General features: G+C 44.8%; 4 protein-coding genes across 4 annotated transcripts in view; 3 read left to right on the top strand and 1 right to left on the bottom strand.

Moving 5' to 3' along the window:
* Positions 1 to 16,637, top strand: part of LOC309715231 (uncharacterized protein) — a 64,413-nt gene that overhangs the window by 38,760 nt on the left and 9,016 nt on the right. The gene's annotated exons all lie outside the window — the stretch shown is intronic.
* LOC309715276 (P2R1A-PPP2R2A-interacting phosphatase regulator 1) lies at positions 25 to 10,250 on the top strand. The gene is made up of 10 exons (XM_082548272.1): positions 25 to 97; positions 690 to 3,296; positions 3,999 to 4,083; positions 5,194 to 5,250; positions 5,389 to 5,435; positions 5,507 to 5,564; positions 5,811 to 5,875; positions 5,954 to 6,009; positions 6,093 to 6,177; positions 6,252 to 10,250. The coding sequence occupies exons 2-10, from the start codon at positions 3,208 to 3,210 to the stop codon at positions 6,373 to 6,375; spliced, it is 666 nt and encodes a 221-aa protein (XP_082404398.1). The 5' UTR covers positions 25 to 97; positions 690 to 3,207; the 3' UTR covers positions 6,376 to 10,250.
* Positions 10,580 to 13,976, bottom strand: LOC309716357 (BPTF-associated chromatin complex component 1-like). Its single transcript, XM_082550102.1, has 6 exons — positions 13,673 to 13,976; positions 12,914 to 13,008; positions 12,573 to 12,674; positions 11,926 to 12,155; positions 11,582 to 11,686; positions 10,580 to 11,500 (listed from the first exon to the last, which is right to left on the bottom strand). Exons 1-6 carry the CDS (start codon positions 13,691 to 13,693, stop codon positions 11,436 to 11,438), a joined length of 618 nt encoding a protein of 205 aa, XP_082406228.1. The 5' UTR covers positions 13,694 to 13,976; the 3' UTR covers positions 10,580 to 11,435.
* rnasekb (ribonuclease, RNase K b) lies at positions 14,067 to 16,096 on the top strand. The gene is made up of 3 exons (XM_082550103.1): positions 14,067 to 14,272; positions 15,237 to 15,319; positions 15,473 to 16,096. The coding sequence occupies exons 1-3, from the start codon at positions 14,195 to 14,197 to the stop codon at positions 15,615 to 15,617; spliced, it is 306 nt and encodes a 101-aa protein (XP_082406229.1). The 5' UTR covers positions 14,067 to 14,194; the 3' UTR covers positions 15,618 to 16,096.

Here is a 16,637-nt window from a genome sequence, read left to right as displayed (position 1 = left end):
GCTCTCCCAGATTTAACCTCTCGTCTGATCGTTAAAGTGACCGACGGCACGAGCGCTAACGGTAACGGGACGGTACTTGGAGTACTCCGGTGTGCGGGTGCGTGCGTGGGGACTGTTAGGTGCAGTCAGGAGCGCGGTGTGGTTGCTTTAGTTGCAGGAGTTGCCCCATCTTGTTGCTGCTGCGATTAGCTTGGCTGCAGAAGTTGCTGTGTTTAATTGTACACTGTTGTGTCAATGGTTGCCTTGTGTGGTTAAGGTTGCAGCTACTGTTACTATGGCTACTTAGTTGCACCAATTACATAAGCTTGTTTTGCTTTAGTTGCTTTTAGTTTTGGAATATTTGCCATCTTAGTTGCAAATTGTACTAGTTGGTGGTGTTGCTGTGAGTTGCATATGCAGGCATTCTCACTGTGGTTGCTGAGGCTGGTTACAGGTGTTGCTGTAGTCGTGTATGTTGTGCTTAGATATTTGGTTTTGGGGCAGAAGTTGCTGCATGCAGAGGTTGGCCAACTGAGGATGTTGCCGTGGTTGCCTCGATGTGAACCTGAAGGTTTGGGATGTTGAAATGATCTTTGTTGCTGGATGTGGATCAGAGTTGAACGGAGATTCGCTGAAACACACTCTGGGTGCTTTTCAGTAAAATATTGGAATCTTTTAATAACTTCATGTCTGTGTTGGACTCGGTCCAGGTGCGACTCTGGTCCAGGTTCAGGTCCAGCTGATTCTCTCCTCGTGGGAAACATCTGCACAGCGGCAGTGAAGGGGTTACGGTTGCCGGTGTCCAGTTTCACCATATTTTGGAGATGACGACTCAGCGCAGATGAAGAATTCACAACAACAGAGGAAACACCACAACATTCCTGCCATCGAAGCTCCGTCCTGACGCTCCGTGTTACTGAGCTCAGTCATGAGAACTTCCTGTCTGAGCTGATGAGCATTTAAACATAAAATACTAAACACTCAGTTTTTATGACTTTAACTGAGTTTAACTGCTTGAAGACGCCACCCTGGATGTATGACTGCTTCCTGAAAGTTTAGAGACCAGATTACAGATGGTATAAAATGAATAAATGAATGTCCCTCATTTCTTTTCCATCCATCTGTTAAAGTAAACTCAGGAAAAACAGAACTAATGATAATTAATAAAAAGACAAACGTGCTTTGTTTAAACAGTTACACCATTTTTTAAATTCATTTTTAATTTTTTTAAGAAACAAATTTTTAAATTTATTAAGCAAATAAACGTAGCTTACTTTAGCTTCACATTCAAAGTGTGGTTGTCTGGCTGCACCACGGCAGACAAAAAGGCACTTCAGAGGGTCATTAACATCAATCATTGGACATCCTGAAGGACCTGTGCAGCTGTCTCAGTGTACTCAGAGACCAGGTTACATCAAAAAACTCTATTTTCTGCAGTATTCGCTTGATTGTTACACCCCAGTCTACCGTCGTGTTTTTTTTCATTGACCACTGACAAAAAAGCCTCATTTCTGCTGTTCAATAACAAAGAAATGTAAACTTTTACAAATGATTGCTTAGCTGTGTCTCTAATCAAACCTCTGTAACTTTGCTCTGCTTCATCTTCAGCAGCATCAGGTAATGTTCAGATGTTGATTCATGGTTTTCTTCTGTTTTTCATCTTTCTGTGTTACCTCAGTTACTTTGACACAAAGACATCTGCTGTGATGCTCACTCCTCCGAAGTCTCACAAGTGCCAGCTTTGTGTTTATACATGGATATAAAAATATAGACTGTACGGATAAATGACCAGAATTATAATATTTCTCACTGAATCTGAATTGAATCAGTTATAGAAATCGATACCCAGCCCTAGCAATAGCCCTAATCAGTGCTAACAGCTGGCATGACTGCCTCCCTGGACTTTTGGGGGGCAATAATGTGCAACAAACATCCATTCTAGAATTTATTATGTCATACTTTTTTGCACTTTTATCCACTTTAAATTTTACTGCGTTGTGTTTATTTCTGGCGTGGGACAATTTTCCAATGTCATTGTACTATTGTACTAAATATGACTGAAACGACAATAAAGAGTTATCTTAAAATTGTTTTATTTTAAAATCAGAACCAGACAGTAAAGGAAAACTAAATCACTGATCAAAACCAATACCAATGCTTCATTTTACCACTATAAAATTTAAAGTCATCACTGTTAACATTACAGTCATAAATCTTTTAAGAGATAATTTCACACAGAACTCAACTTCAATTTCAACACCCAGTGTGACAAACACTGATATAAACTACAGCTACATGCTATGATGTCACGCGTTGTTCTGTAGATTAGAATAATTAAAAATGATAATAATGATAAATCGGTGTGAGCTGGATTAACCATTGGACAATAAGAAAATGACCAATTCTTCACTAAATTAAAGGCATTTAGATTTTTTAGTGTATTAAATATCGGTGGATCTTATGTTAAAGTGTGGAAACGCTTGTCATGTATGATAATCTCTGAGTTTTGGAGGAAGAAACAGGACAGAACTTTTTATGTATTTGCATGGCAGGCTGCAGTTCCCCCTGTGGCCGGCCGGCGGCGCTGTTTCCACAGTTGGCGAACTGCCTGTATTTGGTTGAAGGACTATGTTGTAAAAATCTTTCAAACTGTTAATTTTCGGAGTTTTCGCGACTCCTCCGCAGGAGTGCTCGGTGGGTTCGGGGCCGGCGTGACCGCCTCTTCCCGGGGACAGGCGGACCGTCCCGCCTAGGACAGTGTGGCGCGGGTGCTTAGCGGTTTTCTGATCTCTGGAGGTTTTTGCTGTTAGCTCCGCAGCTAATCCTAAAAGTCGCATCAGCTGTGCGGATTAAAAGTTTCCCCACAAAGCTGGGCCCAGGAGGAGGCTCTGCTGGGCACATTTAGGGAACTTCATCGCGGCTGTTTCTGCGTATTTTTCGCGGTTTTACGCAGTCGTAAAAAATAACGTTAGCGGCGCAGCAAGTGAAGCCAGCTGTGGGTCATAAATGTCGCCGTGGCCCGCAGTCACACGCGGATAATAAGGTTTTCGTAAGGAGATGCGGTAAAGAGAGGCGAGCTTCGCTGTTCAGCCCGCTGACTCGGCGGCTCTGGGTTTGCTGCTAGCGAGGCCTGCGGGTCGGGCTTCCACCGGGCTCGAGTAGAGCCCGTAGCCGCCGTCAAGCGGTTGAAGGCCGGCAGACGGCGCAGTCGGGCCTGTGGACCAAAGTATGGAACGGATGGAAGTGGACCAGTGCGCAGGCGCAGGAGGCGGGGCACTTCGCAGGTCGAACAGCGCCCCCATGATCACGAGTGTCAGGTTAGTGGTTCTACACCACACGTTGAACTCCGTCCAAAAGAACTTAAATTTTAATGTATTGATCACAGAAAGCTCGAAGGTATTATTTTAATAGATAAAGTAAGTCATCTTAATACAACAGTCCTGGTCTTTTATTCGGCTTAATGCCAGGTGTGATGTAATAAAATTAAATGTTTATTTTACTTGTGCTTATTTTCACTTAGATAATAATAGAACTATACAGAAAGATTGTAAACATGGCCAACTTATTACTGTTTTTATGTTTGTTAATCTCCTGCTGTGAATACTAATGTCTTAGCTTGAAAGTAGCAGCCACTATAGTCCATATAATAATTAGTTTAAACTACAGTTTATTTACACATGAAATAATTTGCAAATCTAAAAAATGTAAATATGAGAAATTTAAAAATTCTGTGGCTACTTGGATAAAAATAAAAAACACTCCTGGCATCCTTTTTGATTTTTGTACTTTGAAAATCATTAAACAGATTTTAAAAATGACACGTACCATGAGGGCAGCAAGAATCAGTTTGAACCCTGAACATACGAGAACAAAATTTTAACATAATTGTTCATAATTGTTTAAGATACTGATGCCAATAAATAGTTATTTATATATTTAAATATCCAAACCTCGGCTCTGTGAAAATTACACGAGAGGTTATTGATTATCTTATTTATCACGTTATTGCTCTCTCTCAGTGACGGGATGACGGTCTTCAGTCCCGTGTCCTCGGCTCGGTACAGACGCAGCAGCATCTCCATCAACCCCAGCTGTCCCTCGCAGGTCAGTAGTGCTGCAAAAACTTTATTTACCGGAAAATGTTCATAAGCAGTGAGATAACACAGTGTTTAAGCACACCTGATCTGAAGCGTCAGGTGTTTCCTTTGAGCTGTAGAGGTCGACCGAAACTTAAACCAGAAGAGACAGAGAGCTGCACAGGAACCAGATGTGACAGCTGCACCAGCTTTGAGAAAAACCCTCTGATCTGGATATTAAAGTTTTTATCGAGGGCTGAAACTGGAAGGTCTCATCAACCAATCACAGCTCCCCTAACTGCACCCCATGCCGATGTTTATGACTGCTCGTACGCTTGCAGAAGGAAACAAGGAGCCAACTGCACTCATGTTTTACTGTTCAACATACTTTTAACTCAAAATGTTCAAGTACTGAGGAGAAATTATAAGATAAGCACCACATTTGACCTTTTAATCTGCCGTTGAAACACAGAGCAGAGCTAGTCTCTAATCTGACGATCATCATAGACGCTGGGCCAAACACCACGTTCTCCTCCGACTTCTCTGTAACTTTGTTTTTGTACTTTTGTCTTCACCACAAAGATCAGCAGCAAATATCCAGTCAGGACTTCCTGCTTGGATCCTTGAAGAACTCAGCAGGACTACAAACAGTGATAAAAGTCAGCCTAAACTGTGATGAGCACTTTGACTGCATCTGTTCTGAAGTTAAAGGATAAACTGTGGAGATCACTCAGAGTTGGAAAAAATCTCGAGACAGTTTTCAGATCTAATAATAAAACGTTTATTCATGTTGCACCTTTTTAACTTAAGTTCAGACAGCAGGGCCAGAAATACACCAGGATGTAACATAGAATAAAAAGGGTCAGACAATCGATTACAAAACGATCAGTGATGATAGAATCAAATCAAATGACCTTCTCTCTCGACTCAGCCTGATGGAAAAGCACAGTTCCAGCCTTCAAACAAAGATGCCAGCACAGCTTACAAACTCACAGCTCGTGACCTCTGACCTGCACAGTCTGAAGCTTGTCCTTTAAATGATGCTCTCTTCATTTCAGCTTCACGTAAACCTTTCAGTCCACTTTTTATCCGTTTTAGCCTCTTTGAGCTCCTGTTTTACACATTTTTCCTCTTTCAGCTCGTCCCTCTGTCTCCTTTCTCTCTGACCGGATACAGACTCGACCACAAGAGGCAGGTGAGGACAGACTTCCTGCAATGCTTCCCGCCAGCACGCCACTTTCTTTCTCTTTTTGCTCAGCATCGTCTACAACATGTTTAAGCTATTTTTAAATCAAAGAGCAGTGCTTCAGTGTCTGTGTTTGCTTCACCTCAGGAGGAGAACACGGAGATGACGCTCAGAGGGACTCTGCAGAGACTCGGGTAATCCAGAAACTCTACTTCTATCTTTGAGGTTTAAACAAGCAGTCGGTAACCCTCTGTCTCTCTTCCAGTCCTTCCAGTCTGGTCCCAGTTCCTCCAGGCAGCCAGTGGCACAACCACACATCAGTGGTGAGCTTCTCCACTTCAGCTTTCATGCTGCCTCACTCTTATTTTGATGGTTTACAACTGCACTTCCTGTCAGGATGCTTTATTCTTTTCTAACCTGCTGAGCCTCATGGGTATTGTAGTTTTTAGACCAATAAGAAAGAGCTTTAGTTTCGAATGTAGTTTGAATCTCCTGACTTGGAGCCCTGAAACTAAACCCGATCAAACAGTGAATGAAGTTCATTTAAACTGGAGCTTTTTTTTCTTCAGTGGTTTCCGTCACACGACAGCGGCGTCACGCCCAACTCGTCCCCGAGTCCTACCAGGAGGTTCAGGTTTGTCTAACGCCTAAGCCTGATTTATTGTGTAGTCATTGCGCCACTGTGCTGACGAATGTGTCGATTGCCCCGCAGACCTGCGGTCAGCACCACGGTGAGGTGGCCGGCGTTGACTCCGCTGAAGAGGAAAGGTAACCAACATTTTACTGTGGATCATTCTTATTCTGCAGTCTTGAAACAAAAGTGTGTAAATCTGTGAAAACTCATCCCTCAGGGGGGGTGGAGTCAGATGGACCCCCAAAGAAGCTCTTTGTTGCTGGGGTGACAGACCCCACCCACCACAGCAGCTACACAGTTAGGTGAGGATGACCTGAGAGATGCATTGTGTTCAAAACCTAAAACGTGAAACCTGATCTTCCTCCTCTCTTCTCAGCGTCTCACAGTCAGCGGCAGACTCTCCTCCTGTGGGAGGGTCCATTCCTCAGTCCCACCCCCTGTCTCTCTCGCCCCCACCCGCCTTCACTCCCTTCACCTCCCACCAGCACCCTGGACACTAAAGACCAGCTCACCTCCCGACCCGTCACAGTGGGCACAGACCGCCCGTCAGCAGCTGGAGGAACTTCAACCTTCATCACATCGTAGATCTGTTCCAGTCATCCACCAGTGTCCCTGTAAGCCCCGCCTCTGTAGATTTCCAGCTGTCCCCATTGGCTGATTGAAGATTCATCTCCACAATCATGTCACTTTGTGGCTCCACCCCACTGCCATCAAACAGTGCCGAGAGGACTCGACATCAGTGTCATCGTGACATCATGAAGTAAACTCGGGAAACTTTGTAGGACTGAAGACACGCTGGTTGTGTAATCGGGTTGAACAAGCGCAGCTTGGAGTGAAGGGGTTTGTGGGTAATCCTTACGTGAACATGGAGCAGAAATTAGGACTGAAGAAGAAAAAGGAAAAGCCAGAGGATGTCCCATTCTTTTGCTTCCTTTCTTTAAAAACGCGTTGAAGACGGATCTCGGCTCGTGGAAGGATGAAACCTGGAGGCTCCTGTCCAAACGGACCAATCAGCTGATGCTGTTCATGTTCAACTTCCTGTTTCTCTGTAGTTTATTATTGAGATAGTTCAAATGAGGTCCTGAGTTGTATTCAGGACTTAAACGCAGACCGCTGTCCGGACGGTCTTCGGAGGCACTTCAGGAACATTTGATTTCCTCTTCAATCGACGGGATCGGAATCAAACTTGGAAACTTCAGCACAACTTTTGTTTCCTGAAGTTGCTTTTGTAAAATCTCAGAAATCTTTCTGTAAGGAAGACATAGAAATGATGAGGTTTATTTAGAGGAATTCATGAGTGTTCATGATCATCTGGACTCACAGCCCTTCATCGAATCAAGGATCATTCCTGATCCCAAAACCACATGAAGGTGGGCTGAAGCTCTGCCTCTGAACAACACTTCAGCCTTCGAAGGCTTTTTGTGTTTTAATGAAAACTTCCAGTTATGGGTGAGACTGGATCCTTCTGGTTTTGTCAGATCTCAGTTGGAGGCCGTTTTTAAGCCGGTCTCCAGTAAGAGGAAAGAGGTGGTTTCTTGTTAATAGTGTATCTATATGTGAATACTTTGAGCAGCTGGTGTGCGCTGACCTTCCTTCGGCCTGCAGAAAGAAGCCGTGCTCTTCCTCCTCTGATATACATTTATGATTGAACTCGTTCAACCCACTAAATGTCTGTGAAGGTTCTCAGTCATCCAGGTCATCGTAGTCAAAGGAGCTTGCAAAGAAAAGCATCTGGACTTCTTTAAGTTGCTTTTCAAGCAACTTAAAGAAGTCCAGACGCTTTTCTTTGCAAGCTCCTTTGACTCAACCCACTAAAGTTAGTTTGCTTGAGTCTGCTCTGATTTATCAGCCACACCTGACCTACAGAGAGTTTAGAGTGTTGAGTGCTTCCTGAGGCCGTTTGACGGGGGAAGCTAGACTGTGCAGGTACAGGCCCCCATAAAGAGAGGGGCCGGTCAGTTCTTCAGCGTTAGCAGCATTTAGTTACATGAAAGCTCACTGACACCAAAGCAACAGTTACCAACATCAGTTGACTTGATGTGGTTTTGGATGTATGTGCCGTGTGGTGTTACCGTGAAGTATTATCCATGTGGTGCATGGTTCAAAGTTCACGCCGCATGTCAGTGAGCAGGTTTGTGCTGTAAGAATATTACAGCAATAAATAAAGGTGATATGGTATTCCTGCTGGAAGCACCAGTTCACCGGTCTGGATATAATGATGTTCCTGTGATGATGTGAGCACAAATCTGAGGTCAGAGGTCGGAGGCGATGCTTTATGTGGACGAGCTGCAGTTCTGCTTCCAGCGTTTGCACAGTGCTGTACAGTTTCCTACGATCACTCATCGTGCCTGAACATGTCTTCATTTGGGAGGAGCAGCGGTCGGGTCAAAGGTCAGGCCTGAGGTTCAGTGAGACATGTTTGTAAATAGTCTCTATAAGCTCTTTGATGAAGTGTCTTTATTCCCAGTTAAAGAGAAAGACCCGCTGAGCGTTGGTCGCCATCGGCGACGCAGACACAAAAGCTTTGTAGTTTTTTTTAGAGGCAGATTATATTTTGCCGTCACCACTTTGCACAGTGTGACCATTTTATCGTCCTTTCATTCAGAGACTGATGACATAACCTCGTGGAAGGATGCTGTCCAGTTCTGCTGCTTTTTCTGTTCTTGCTTTATTGTCACGACTCTGAGTCTGTCCTGTTCCAGACGCTCTCACATGGCGGCTCGGGGTTCGTGAGCAGGCCCACACCAAAGTCTTCACCTGCTAAAATGTCTAAAACAGGGGTGGGCACCTCCAGGCCTCGAGGGCCCCTGTCCCTGCAGGTTTTAGATGTGTCCTTGAAGCAGCACAGCTGATTTAAATGACTAAATTAGCTCCTGCAGTTCTCCAGAGGCCTGGTAACGAACTGATCATGTGATTCAGGTGTGAGATCTGAAACCTGCAGGACACCGGCCCTCGGGGCCTGGAGGTGCCCACCCCTGGTCTAAAAGGAAAAAATAAACTATTATTTAACTTTTTAAAAAAGCAAAACGTGTCAAAAAAGATGTAAATCAGACATTTACTGATTCTTCTGCTGCGTTTTTCATGCAGTTTGTCTGAATCAGGATTCATTTCCAGTTTGAAGCGTCTGAAGCAGGACAGACTTTCCTCAGAGGTCACGACACGCTGCCAAATTCTAGTCGCTGTTCAGACAGACCGTAGCTTTAAGACAACTTCCTGTGTGTGTGTGTGTGTGTGTGTGATAAACTTTGCACAAGCGCCATCCCATGCTGTCAGTAGCTCTGGTGAGAGGTGTTATGTAGCGGGACAGAAATGTGACGGACTCTGGTTTAAACGTCTTTGGTGTTTCGTTGTCGAGACTCTCGTCCTGCAGGTGTCTGAAGTCCAATATCATGTTTTTATTTTTATATGTGATGCACGTGTCCAGTGTGATTGGAGGTTTTCGTGTTGGACATGAAGCTGTTATCCGTTACATCCTGACACGGACGGATTTTTATGCAGAGGCGAGGATGTGAGCGCTGTTCTCAGAGGTATTTGCTTAAAGTTTTTCAGTATTGAAGGAGTATTTCACTCTGGCAGAGCGCCGAGAGTCAAACGTCAGAAATGACCCTGGGGGGGCCCTGTAGTTCCCCCGCCTCCATCACACTGTAGAGCTTCAGTTTGACAGCAGCTCAGGCTTCACCTTCATCTGAGTCTCCATCAGTGGATGGAGTCCTCTGAGTTCCAGCAAACAAAACATCCTGTGTGGGAAATAATGTTTTGGCTCAGCCTGACACCACAGCGCCACCTTCAGGGGCCCACACAAACTACGCCTTACCTACTGGGTTTTCAGACTGCAGAGGCGTCGCCTGTGATCATGTGACCAAGACTTCCCTGTCAGTCACATGGTAACAGCTGGCTGATACCTGTGTTTCAGTAAACAGGCTCCGCCTCCATGAACATCGAGAGCGACCTTCAGCTGGTTTCATAGTTTTTACTCACGCTCATCAGCAACATTAAATATTTAACTTTGTAATGAAGAGAAAAGCCTGTTTTTATTTTTCTGAAATTATGAAAGTCGGCGAAGGACCAGAGTGAGATACGACTTTAACAAAAGGGCTGCTAAGAGTTTTATTGTTGAGGACAAAGGGAACTAAAAGCACATCAGTCACACGTTCACGTGTAAATACTTGGACTTGTCTACGTGGATGAGACGATGTATTTTTATGCAACTGAAACATTAAAGTCTATATTCAAGTGTTCATTCCCTCGAGACGTTCTCACGGCTGTACGAGAAAAAGAACGACTTTAGTGGAAACTGTTCATGTACACACTATAAATATATATAAATATTATATTGTATATGAAAAATACCAATAAAAGAACGTCTGTACCTTCACATCGGCGAGTTTGTTCTCGTCATTGTTACGAGACTCTGGTGTCAACGTGGCAGCGTCACAGAGGGACGATCGCTCAGAGAACCTCTGCTCTGCTCGAGCGACGCACAAAATGAAGCTTTAAAAACAGATTTACTCATTTTATCAGCTTCGATTTCTTCCAGTTTAGACACACTTTAGTAAATATCAGGCGTCTGAAAATCAAGTTATAAACGTTTAAACTTCAGCCTGTCCCAAACCGTCCTCATCAGGTTACGAAACAAACTCGTATCCTCAGATTTGTGTCTGTTGTCCAAAGTTTGCCTCAAAGCAAAGGAAGAAAAACACGTCAAACAGTTGTGAGTCAAGTTTATTCAACATAATTCAAACTGCTTTTACATCAGACCCTCAGCGATGAGGTCACAAAGCTCGCTGCGGATACCGTCGTGGTTGCCATCCACTACCCTAAGGCGACTGAAGGAGACTTCCTGTCACCTGACCCCATGTGCCGAGTCATTTCAAGCCCCTCTGAGCCTTGAAGCTCCACCCACACCACCTCATCAAAAAGCCAGCTGACAGCCGCTCTCCTCTGAACAGGAAGTTGTAAATGCGCGATGATGTCAGCACAATGAGCAGAGCTCAGCAGGACGCCAGCTCGGAGCAAACCGAAGCTTCAGAGCGGTGGTCGCCTTTGTGGGGGGGTCAGAGTCGACCCTCTCAGTGCTTCACACTGAAACGAGCCAATCATGAAAAAAATCACGGCCGCCTTTTTGGTCGGCTTGTTGTCGTAGTGATGATGCTGGTCAGCACTCATAATGCTGGTGTGGGAGGGGCCACGCACTGTGTAGGGGCGTTCACACATCCAGGAGAGCGCTGAACCTCCTACCATCAAATCATGTTTACTCTGAAGGTGGAGGTTGGCCGCTGGCACCACGTCCTGCAGATTCAGGTGGGCGGTGCAGGTCAAAGTCAGGGGTGGGGTCAAATTTGGAGGCTCAGAGGTCAGAGGTGAATCTGCACATGAGTATCTGCAGGCAAACGTCTTCACGATAACGACGCTCACAAACTGACCTGAAACTAAAACTGACTGAAAATAAAAAAAATATCTGCGTCACTACAACAGAAGAAAAGTCCGACTCGAGCTTCATCAGGAAAAAAATAAAATAAAACAAAGTGAGAAAGTGAGGCGGCTCTGGAGAGGTCAGAGGTCAGCGGGACAGGAGGGGGAGGTCACTGGAGTTCATGATGAGGCTGGAGTCCAGGTTGAGGCTCTCTGAGGAGAGAAGAGGAGTTTATGGACAAACTGACGTGAGTCTGCAGGAGCTCCACCCCTTCACACCCGCGCCACACTGACCTTGATCAAAGTTCAGCTTCTTATTGGACGAGCCATCTCCGAGGCCTTCGATGTCCACCAGGTCACTGTTGACGTCCGAGTCGTTCAGAGCGCTGAGCGTCACGTCTGCAGGCAGAAGGACAGCTCGGATTAACAGAGAGAACCTCGGAGCGTCTGAGGCCTCGGGGGTTAAAGGTCAGCACACAGTGGCAGGAAGTCCAGAGGTGCACGGTTCTTTATCTGCTCCTGGGCCTCAGCTGAACCTGTCTAAAACCAGCTGCTTTAGCTCCTCCCCCTCTTTCTAACCATCATCGTCCCCTCTCTGTGACATCACACAGATCAAAGAAAAACGCAGCGGATCTCACCTGCTGTCTTTTGCTTCTTGATGGGCGGGGCCAGGGAGGGGCTGCTCTGCATTCCAGTGGAAGCCACGACTTGCGAGGTCGGCACGGAGATGATGGCGGACGCGGCGGGCGCCGGGGTGGGTGTCATGGCGACTGGAGTTTTCTTGACGCTCTTCTTGGGAGACTCGGAGGAAATGGGCACCCGGCTGTCCTCATACAGCTTCCTCTTCACCGTGCTCTTTATCTGAGCTCTGCAGAGGAAGAGGAGCGGCCGTCAGCCAATCAAAGTTCATTCTGCTTTTACATCCTTAAAGGAAATGCTTGAAATTTTTTAACATAAAATATTCAACAGTGAAGCCTTTAAACGTGTCACGTGAGCATTTATTGGCGGATCTATGAGTTTTACGTCTGCAGTCCTACAACAACAACCCGACACCAAAGAGTCTCACTCGTGTTTCCTACATTCATGTCCTCCGTCCATTTAACACAAACAGCAAACATGAAGTGACCTCCATGCGTTAGCGGAGCCCTCCTTTACTTTTGATTCCCTTCGTGTTGTCACGTTTCCTCCGGCGACCTCGTCTGATTCTCGTTTCCTGTTTTTGTTGAACGATTCTAAAACTAAACGTCTTCATTAATAAAAGGCAAACTGCTCCTTTAACACTCACACTGTGCGCTCTTTGATCACCGTGCTGATGTTGTTGAGGTCGTCTCCAAACCGACGCACAGCCAATCGCAGCATCTCGATCTCTGTCTCCGTCCACTTGGCCCTGAGGACACAAACACGGCATCAGTTCACAGAAAAACTCAAACATGTCGACAAACCGCTCACGTCCAAACACGTGAAACCACGCTGCTCGTTTCCAGCTGTGTTTTATCCCCCCTGCATGTGTGTGAGGCTCACATTCAGTTTATAGTTTACAGTTAGCTGTAGTGTTTGGTCACAACCAACTGACACTGTGTCAGTAATGCAGCCACTTCCTCTGTGTGTTGTGTGTGTCTGTCTCACCCTGCAGGGCTGGAGTCGGACACTGGGTGGAGCTGCATGGTCAGCTCTCCCAGCTTGGTGAAAGCTGCGCCAGCTGCTGAGAAGATCTCGCCCACCTGCAGGAAACACAGCCATCAATGCTCCGATTTAAACGGTGACCGTAGACATGATCTACGCTGCACACCACCTTTAACTGCACACTCAGGTGCTACACCACCAGCTGTGTTTCCCTCGCTGTAAACATGGAGACCTATCACAACCTGCATCAGGTGTGCACCACATACATATACACTCATTCACTGCATTTCTAAACAATCTGAGGAAAAAGTGAAGCACAAAGCAGATTTACTCTGAGCTGAAACAGTGAGCTGATTTATCAGGACTCTCTGCAGTACAGTCAGTGCGATGTGTGGCTGCATCTGAAAGCTGTTTCTGGTTCATCATTTGTCTCTGATAAGAACAACACAGCGTCACTTTTAACACATCTTGCTGTCATAGTGAGGCGATAGTACCGCACTGCTTCTAATCAACTGGATTTCTGCGCAAAAATAAAAAAAAGCTCTGAGTGTTCAGTATGTGCCGAATTTGCCTCTACTTTTTATAATTTAGGGGTGAAAAGATATTAAAGTATATTTCATGAAGCTCTTCTTCATGATGCAGCAACTGAATTAAATTGAGTTATGTGTGCAGCTACATGACCGGTTCTCTACAAGTTGGCTGTTAAGCTCAATTTTTGCACTTACGTAAAAGAAAAAAAAACATAAGCAGGTGAAAGCTTACCTTAGCAGAGGCTGACGTCATTTCTGAGCCTCAGGTGAAAAAAAATATTATTTTGAAACAAACGGTAGCTAGCTGTTAGCTACAATTAGCTCCTATGATCTTAGCTAGCTGACTTCCGTTAGCGGGATTCCCAAGATTTAAGATCCTAAACTCGCGAAGCTGTGCGGGACTCGCGTCCGATGAGAAGTTGCGATTTAATTTGGTCATTTATGAATTACATATTCAGAAAGAAAAATTATAAATATCACAACAAAGACAAACGGGAAACAGAGAATGATGCGCGACTTTGCAACTTAAACGCCATTGGCCAATTTGACAGGAAAAGGCGGAGTGTATGGGCACAGGATATTTCATTGGTCGCTGGCCTGCGGCTTACGAACAGTAGCGACATTCGCCGAATAAAGCCGAGCGGTGAGATCAGCTGACCGAGAGGCTTCGTTCTTCGATGGGTCCTCTTTCAGTTTAGAGTATAATAATAGTAATAATAATAATAATCTTTTGATCGATCAAAGGGACGCGGACATGCCGTCGCTGCTGTTCTGCGGGCCGAAGATGGCCGCGTGCGGGATCGTGATCAGCATCTGGGGCGTCATCATGCTGGTAAGATCACGAAGGGACCGACTATTTCCTGGAAGGCTAAGGAACTACCAGTGGGGACTCTGTATTTGGATTAAATATAATGTTATTATGAGCAATTTCTTGCTGCTAATTTTATTCGAAGTTGGTAAAACTCTCAACGCATTTCAACGCTGACTGGCTAATCACTGAATTCCAGTACTTCTCGGGTACATAGACGGAGCCCACGTAGGCCGATCTGAATGTAGTTCTGCTGGATTCACCCTCCTTGACCTCCTAAGACCCGAACTCTTCCATGGCATGGATTTTTAATTTCTCTTTGAAATTTGGGCTGATTGGGACCTGATGAATGTAAAAACAAAGAATCACGAGATTTGTTTATTTTTTTACCTGAATTTTGTTTCTAAGAAAAATGAGAGCCACATATGAGGATATTCGTTTAAAATTTTGATAAAACAGTAGCACCATAATGTCCTCGTAAGTGGATATCCTCCCAGCCCATTGTTCCTTCAGTGGGCTGGTTTCAGTCATTATGCAAATGTCCTGTTTGTAAGAGTAATGTTTATAACTTTCCTGGATGACTGAGATGCATCAACACATTTTGCGACTCATTTTATTTCTGTCTGATAAGAAAACTATTCAATCAGATATTTCATTCACCACAAATAACTACAGTTACACTTCCAAGCATTTTTAAGCACCACATCTGAAATTCAACCACTTTTCAAACCTTGAAAAGACAATATTAAAATTCAAGCATTTACAAGGATTTCAAGCACCTGTACGAACCCTGTTTAAAGGTTCTGAGGTCTCAGGTCTGTCAGTTAAAATATTTAGCAGATCACTTCCTGCTTTTCTTATCAGAATAAATCCTCGGTTGAAGCAGTGAACAGAAAACATTTAAACTCAGTGACGAGGTTCGATTCGTAGCTGTGGCCCTGACGGGTCCCCGAGCCTCATGTTGACCCCGTGTCTTGCTCTCTTGCAGGCGATGTTGGGAATCTTCTTCAGTGCCAAGTCAGCCGTGCTGATCGAAGACGTCCCGTTCACCGAGGATGACATCCATAACGAGTGAGTTGGGGGTTAAAAGCTGCTCGGTCGGTTCGACCCGAGCTTGAGACGCTGCGACGCGTCATAGATGCGACGGCAAATCAGAGGAAGCAGGGTCAGTCTGACCGATGACAAACAGCAGATAAACTCGTCTTCTCCTTTTTTTCCCCGCAGTAAAAATCCCCCTCAGAACATCTACAGTCTCTACAACCAGGTCGGCATCAACTGCTTCATCGCCGCTGCCGTCTACGTGGTGGTGGGCGCCATCTCGCTCTGCCAGGTCCGACTCAACAAGCGGCAGGAGTACATGGTGACATAAAGACCTGCGGCGATGGCCTGACCTTTGACCTCGAGCACCTGGTTCCTGTCCATAAAGTTTATTTATATCTCAACGCTGGAAAATCTGATTGGCTAAGATTAAAAAGGGGGCGGGGTCAGGTATCACCTGGATTATTTATTTTGTATTTACGTGTTTGTTGTTGTTGTTGTTGTTGTTGTTGTTGGGTGAATTGTTGTTTCATTCCTTTCCGTTGGACATGAAAGTGACCAAAAGTGTGAAACACTCACGTCTGCTCGCCACATTAATCACATTAACAAGGAAACGGGGGGGCGGAGCCCCGAGGATGCCTCCACCATCAGCTGAGGCGGTTTTATCGTGTCACAAGAACAAAGACGAAGGCGTCGCTCGGGCGTCCTCTGCTCGAACAGATCGGAGGACATGAGGCGGTGCTGTGTCTCTGATGTGGGTCTGTGTTTGCTGGAACATCGTTTGCAATAAAGTGTGTGAGTGGAAAACTACAGGGAGTCGTCTTCATTTCAGTTACTGTGGAAAAATGTTCCTCATGGATTTAAATGGGGTTCGTTTTGTTTGGTTTGGTTTTAATTATGAAAGTAACATTTTTAAGAAACTTCTTCTGTGTTGATCTTTAGTTTAAATTATATATTTTTTACTGGAGTATTTTCAGAATTTGCTTCAGAACAATCTTTAGTTGCCATTAGTTCACATTTTTTGATGCTAAGATGGAGACTTGATGTTTTAGAAGATACCTTAGTGTTAATAGCGATAGGAATTTAAGCTTTCCTTTAAAAATAAAATGGTGTCACCTGTCCAGTGTGTTGAAACGAAATTGTGCACAACTAAAAACCAATATGGGGGAAAAGGATGTCATCAATGAATTCCTCTACAAATATTAAACCTGGGTTTTAAATACCCACCAAATCCAAGTTGGGTTAGTGAGTGTGGAATATAAAGTTGTGCTACAATATATCTACTGTTACTCTGTAAACATCTGAAACTAAAATAAGTCTGTTCTTCAAAAACGTCAGGGTAAACCAAAAT

This window comes from Aulonocara stuartgranti, assembly GCF_965226115.1.
Source record: "Aulonocara stuartgranti genome assembly, chromosome: 10".
Taxonomy (NCBI): domain Eukaryota; kingdom Metazoa; phylum Chordata; class Actinopteri; order Cichliformes; family Cichlidae; genus Aulonocara; species Aulonocara stuartgranti.
This window is presented reverse-complemented; position numbering and strand designations above follow the sequence as displayed.